The sequence below is a fragment of the Vulpes lagopus genome, chromosome 3 (assembly GCF_018345385.1).
Source record: "Vulpes lagopus strain Blue_001 chromosome 3, ASM1834538v1, whole genome shotgun sequence".
Classification (NCBI taxonomy): domain Eukaryota; kingdom Metazoa; phylum Chordata; class Mammalia; order Carnivora; family Canidae; genus Vulpes; species Vulpes lagopus.
In genome coordinates, this window is record NC_054826.1 from 28363576 (window position 1) to 28369575 (window position 6000).

Below are 6000 nucleotides of genomic sequence, written 5' to 3' on the forward strand. Positions count from 1 at the left end.
AGTGACAGAACATTGTATCTGAAATTCAGATAAAGGAACTGAGCTAGAAGTCTGTATATCTGAGGATTGGGTCTTGGGACCAGATAAGATTCCCTTGGGAGAGGTGTGTCTTGAGAAGACAAGAAGGCCTCAGATAGAGCTTGAAGAACACCAGTGTGTAAGGGTGGGGCAAAAGAATAAGGCTGCAAAGGATGAAAAAGACGAAAATGAACAGAAAGGTAGTAAGAAAAATGCCTACAGAGGAAGTGTGGTATCCTAGAAGGCTACTAAGAGAATGATTCCAGAAGGAGGGAGTCGTCAGTAGGTAAGGAAATGTTAACTGAATTTAGAAATAAGGAAGTTGTCAATCACCTTTGGGAAGGCAGTTTCAGTGGCCAGATGGGGGTGGGAACCAGACTGAATGGTAGCTGAGGAACAGGTGAGTAGGAGGGAAGCAAGTGGAGAAGGCACACAGAGACACATGTGTTCCCTGCTGAACAGGCAAGGAGAAAACTGGAGCAGTAGCTGGGGGAAAGCCCAGGATAAATACTGGTTCCTTCCCACCTCAAAGTTACACCCTGCGTAGATAAACTGGACCAATATCTGCTCACGTGCACTAGAATTGGTTAGCCATGTTACTACTAGTCAGGAAACATTGATCTTCTAAGTCACTTAATTTCTCTAAGAAGAAAATGCTGAAAATAAAGATTATGGAGAACATCGCAACATGCCGAAGAAGCTTTGGATGACCTTTGATTCCATAGTAATAATAAAAATTAGTTTTATTATAATAATATCAGCTAACATTTGCTGATCACTCAATGTATACTGTGCTTTGTTCTCAAGACCTGACACATATAACTCACTTAATCCTTGCAACAGGGGCCCCTGGGTGTCACAGTCAGTTAAGTGTCTAACTCTTGGTTTGGGCTCTAGTCATGATCTCAGGGTCTTGAGATCAAATCCCGTGTCAGGCTCCAATCTCAGTGAGGAATCTGCTGAAGTTTCTCTCTCTCTCCCTCTGCCCCTTCCTGCATGTGCTCTCACTCGCTCCCAAAATAAATAAGCACATCTTAAAAAAAAGTAAATCCTCCCTACAACCTCATGTAGTCAGCCCTAAATCCCCATTTTGCTGATGCAGAACCTGAGAGGCAGAGACTTGAAATAACCCATCCACAGTCACACAGCAAGTGTTGGAGTCAAGATTCTATAGTCATGTTTCTCCTTGGCTTGCCCTAGGGACAAAGGAGAAAAAATAAATTGAAAGCGTCGAGGGCAGGAAAGGTGAAGTAATTCTGAGGTTGCCAGGACGCTTTCATTCCAGAAAAGTCCTGGCATGAAAGGAGAACAAACTGGTCTTTAGGTACTGTCAGTTCCTTTTTTCCTAGTGGCTCAGAAGCAGACAATGGTTTTCTCGGAGCCAAATGCTCTAGGCCCTGTTGGCACTAACCACATAATTATGTCCTTTGAAATTCTAGTTGTCTGATGGCTGGAGCACAGAGGTGAGCTGAAGACCACAGAGAACTACCAAAGAGCAGAAGACAAAAAGTCTTTAATGAGTGGTCCTCCCAATCTGATTGCGTATCTGCACATCTTCATACCATTTACTGAGTACCTCCGTGCTCGTGATCTCATTGGATTTCCACAACAAACCTAAGGTAGACGGAGTTCTGACTTCTGGATCTTTGCACATCCTGTACCCCCTTCTTGGAACATCCTCTTTCTCCTTTTTCTTCTGTTATTGCTTAATTATCTAGTTTATCATTTCCTACGCTTTGGTCCACTGACTTAAGAGAGGGAAGAAAAGTCAGAAAATATCTTTTGTTGCTCTTGGTGTTGGTTCTAGACTAAGTGAGCTTATGATCTGTACTTCTTCTTAAAGGGAAGAAATACCAATATCAGTCCACCTTTGGCTACCTGAGTACATCAGATATAGTTGAAAGTGAGTGAAATCTGTCTTAGGACTTTATGATCCTGTATCAGTCAGGGTTCCGTTGGGGGTAGATTCATTATAAGTATCATAGAATTAAAGATGTATTATAAAAATTAGACCTTCCTCAATTATGAGAGAAGTGGGGAAAGTAAGAGTCTTAAAAGCATATTTGAAGGGTCAAAAACAGAGTCACAGGTAATCTGAAAAGTCAAGAACATCCAACCACCAAAGTGGGTTCGCAGAGGGATAGTGCATGAAGTCTGTGGGAAGCCATGACCTCTCACACATATGGCCCCTGGTAGTCCAAAGATGAGCTGGCAGGCCCAGAGCTGCTGGACATCAAGAGGAAGAGCTAGATGAGCTAAACTTTACCAGGTACCTCTGCCCCTGTAATAATAGATTAATGGCTACTGCTTCACTTCCTCCTTCCAAATCTTGTACAAGTTCCTCTTTTGCACAATTCTTGCCTAAGACCTAAAAAGGAACCATATGTCATCTCCAGCTAAATAAATTTGACACAGCAAAATCCAGCACACACCCTAAAGAAGTAAAAGGCAAACTGAAGTAAGGACACACTAGCTGGGAAGGAATGTCATATGAGACCACTGACTCCCCTTATGTGCCCCCCATGCTCAGTCGTCATATTCTATAGCTTCAATCTCCACAGTGATACACACATTCATCTTCTCTTCTCTCTCTCTATGCTCATCACCCAAGCTCTGCTTCTCCTCACCTTTTGTCTTAAAGATTGAACATCTTTCAAGTTCTTCACTCACCTTGCTCTCTCTGGCTTATGCATCCCTGGCACTTGTTACTTCTGCCTATAATGCTTTTCCCCTCTTTTATACTTCAGGTGTCCATTTAAATATCACTTCCTTCTGGAAAAATATTTGGATCTTTCGAAAAATCTGAGTTGGATGCTTCTCTCTTCTAGCACTTGTTATATTTTAGGTATTATTTAATTATCTGTTTTTCTCTGCAACCTCACCAACTAGTGCCTGGCATGTAGGGGCTCCAAATTACCAAATGATTGACCAACCGAATGGATGGATGAATGAATGAATGAATGAATGAATGATGTCTCCCCATTTCCAGTGTGTTTTCTCTTCAATATAATCTATATTCTACATTGAAATCACCTTTCTGAAAACCTAAAATCCTTCAGTGGCTTATCATTGCCAGTGGAATAAAATCCAAAATCCTCACCTGGGAATTCAAGAACTACCACATATGATCACAGCCTATCTTTTCTCAACATCTTCCAGGATTCTTCTATATGCTGCCTCTATATACCAACCAAACTGATACGTGGGTTATTCCCTGAGGAAGAATGATTATTTGTCATAATATTTTAAAAACAGCTTTTATCTATTGAGCCTATATCATACACTAGGCACCATGATAAACATTATATATACTACATCTTACTGAATCATCACAATGACAAGCCATAATAAGGGACCAGGTTCTCATCTCTTACCATCATTCTAGAGAACACTGAAGCTCAGAAAGGATGTCATTTGCCCAAGATCACATAATTAGTAAATGATGAAACCAGTATTTATTTTTTTCTAAAGATTTTATTTATTTATTTAAGAGAATGAGAGAGGGAGAACGCACATGCACTAGCAGGGGGAAGGGGCAGAGGGAGAGGGAGAAGCAGTTTCCCACTGAACAGGGAGTCTGATGCAGGGCTTGATCCCAGGATTCTGAGATCATGACCTAGGATGAATGCAAGCACTTAACTGACTGAGTCACCCAGGTGCCCCAAAACAATTATTTAAACTCATGTATTATCTAACTCCAAAGTCAAGATTATAACCACTCCACTGTATCTGTAAGCAGTTGTCAATGGCCATTTGTTTAATTAATTAATAAAGTTCTTACCATAACCTGAATACTTTGAATAGTTTGTCACATTTGAATTCTCAAAACAGCTTTATGAAGGAAAAACTATTATTCCCAGATTATAGATGATAAAAGTAAGGCTCAAAGAGGGGAAGTCACCTACCCGAGGTCACAGAGATCAAAAGGGGCAAAGCTGAATTTGTGTGCAATAACTGGACCACTGTCAGAATCATCATCACTGTAACTGAAGCGGCCCTAGTCACCCTCTTATTTAAGTGCCATTGCTTTATGGGTAAGGAGACAATTCCCAACCAGGCTAAGTGATAACCCGATGGCAGTAAACCAGAACTCTGGCTTGCTGTCCAGTGTGTTTTCCATTATAAGATCTGTCTCTTTCTCTGACCACAAATTGATCCCAAGCCATGGCATGATGAGAACCAAGTTGTCCCCACCGGACAACAGAGAGAACACCGAGACCACTCAGTTTGGTCATTTTGTACCCTCTGCCTATTAAAATTCAACATTACTCTGCTGGTCCTCAGGCCATCTGTTTCCTGTTTTCTAAGAATACAGAAGAGAATGAGTCAGAGAGATCGTGCCTGCCTTCCAGGAGCTTCAAAGTAAATAGTGACAATACAGATAGGGACACTCTGACCATTAGACAAAGGTCCCATAAAAATAAGCACTCCAGATTTTCCATTCATACAAGCAATGGATTCAGTGAGTCCTGAAAGTTGCATGTTTATCCTGGGTAGATTCAAAAAAAAAAAAAATTATCGCTTTCCTGGAGGAGATGGGATTTTAAGAAGAGTCAAAATGCTGCAAAATACAGAGTCCATCCACCCGGAACCTAGACATTGAGTGGGGCTGCAGTGCATTGTGAGAGGACATAGAGATGGGAAAGGAATTTCAGCCTGAAGGGGGAGTGAATTTTCTCATTGATTCAGTCATTGCTTTTTTCAAAATTTACTTCCCACCCCCCTACTGTGAGCCAGGAATTATATGAGAGCTTAAAACAAAAGAGTTTAACCTAGGCTAGTCCTGGGAGAGGTCTTTTAAGCCAAGTTCTGAAACTAGGATATAGAGTAAAGATGGGGAAAGCATTCTGGTGGGTGCAAACGGCAGGACAACAGCACTGAAAGGACAGAGAACATGGTACCTTGGAGAAACCAAAAGAAGGCCATTGTACACAGACAGCTCTTATCATGGAATAAGATAATAGATTGGCTAATAAGTACCATGGAAAGACCTTTAGTTCACTCTATGGATTTTTATAGTTAGGATGTGGCAGTTCTAAAACTTGACCCAAGAATTCTTTGATACTCTTTCCATTGAAAAGAGCTCCAGGTCTCTCACCTTGAATCTGGGCTTTCTGATGCTGTGCCAGGTTCTGGGGTCAAGTCTTAAGAAATGGCACCTTCTACTTCATGTCTTTTGGGGATGCTTTTAGAACCCAGCCACCATATTGTGAGGAAGCCCAAGCAGATTATGGAGAAACCCACTTCTGAGGTCCCTGGTCCTTAGACCCAGCTGAACTTGCAGAGAGAGGATAACCAGGACTAACTTGCCAGCCATATGAGTGAGCCATCTTGGAAGTAGATTCTCCATCCCCTAGTCAAGCCACTTCAGCTGATGCTGCAAGGAACAGAGATAATTCCTCCCTGCTGAGCCTTGCCCAAATCATAGATTCTTAATGTAAACAAATGGGTTGTATTGTTTTCAAAACTATTCACATTTGGAGTACTTTGTTACATAATAATAGATACCAGGAATATAGGAAAAGAGGAAGCCATTGAAGAATTTTGAATATCAAGAGATGGGGAATATGGCAGTTATTTACTTCACAGAGATGTTCTGGAAACTGAATGAGATCATGAACATACAGTGCTTTGCCAGTGCCGGGTATTCAGTAAGTTCTCAACAAATGTTAGTTATTACTGCTGTTATTTTTAGAGTTTAGAAAAAAGGAAGAAGGAATAAGGAAATATTTCAGGAGTCAAAGAATGAGTTAATGTTCACTTGGACTGGAATAGTGACAGTAGTGATAAAGTGAATAGGTTGGGAAGCTCCTCAGGATGTATAATTGATGGGCTGTCACAATTGATGGATGTGGTGGGTGAAGAATAATAAAAACTTGGGAATAATTCCAGCGTTTTTGGCCTTAGCCCTGGAGCAACAAATATAGTAGACAATTGCTGAACTTGCTTTCCAGCACCCTTCCATCGTCTAGGTAATTTTAC

The 6000-nt window shown here is 41.1% G+C and overlaps 1 protein-coding gene across 1 annotated transcript in view; it reads left to right on the top strand.

The window, feature by feature from the left end:
* The window catches only part of ADRB2 (adrenoceptor beta 2), a 54726-nt gene extending 51206 nt beyond the window's left edge, over positions 1 to 3520 (top strand). The window contains exon 2 of the mRNA XM_041748376.1: positions 1458 to 3520. Within this exon, the coding sequence (XP_041604310.1) occupies positions 1458 to 1465 (8 nt within the window). The 3' untranslated portion in view covers positions 1466 to 3520. The remainder of the gene's footprint in view (positions 1 to 1457) is intronic.
* The last annotated feature ends 2480 nt before the right edge of the window (positions 3521 to 6000 follow it).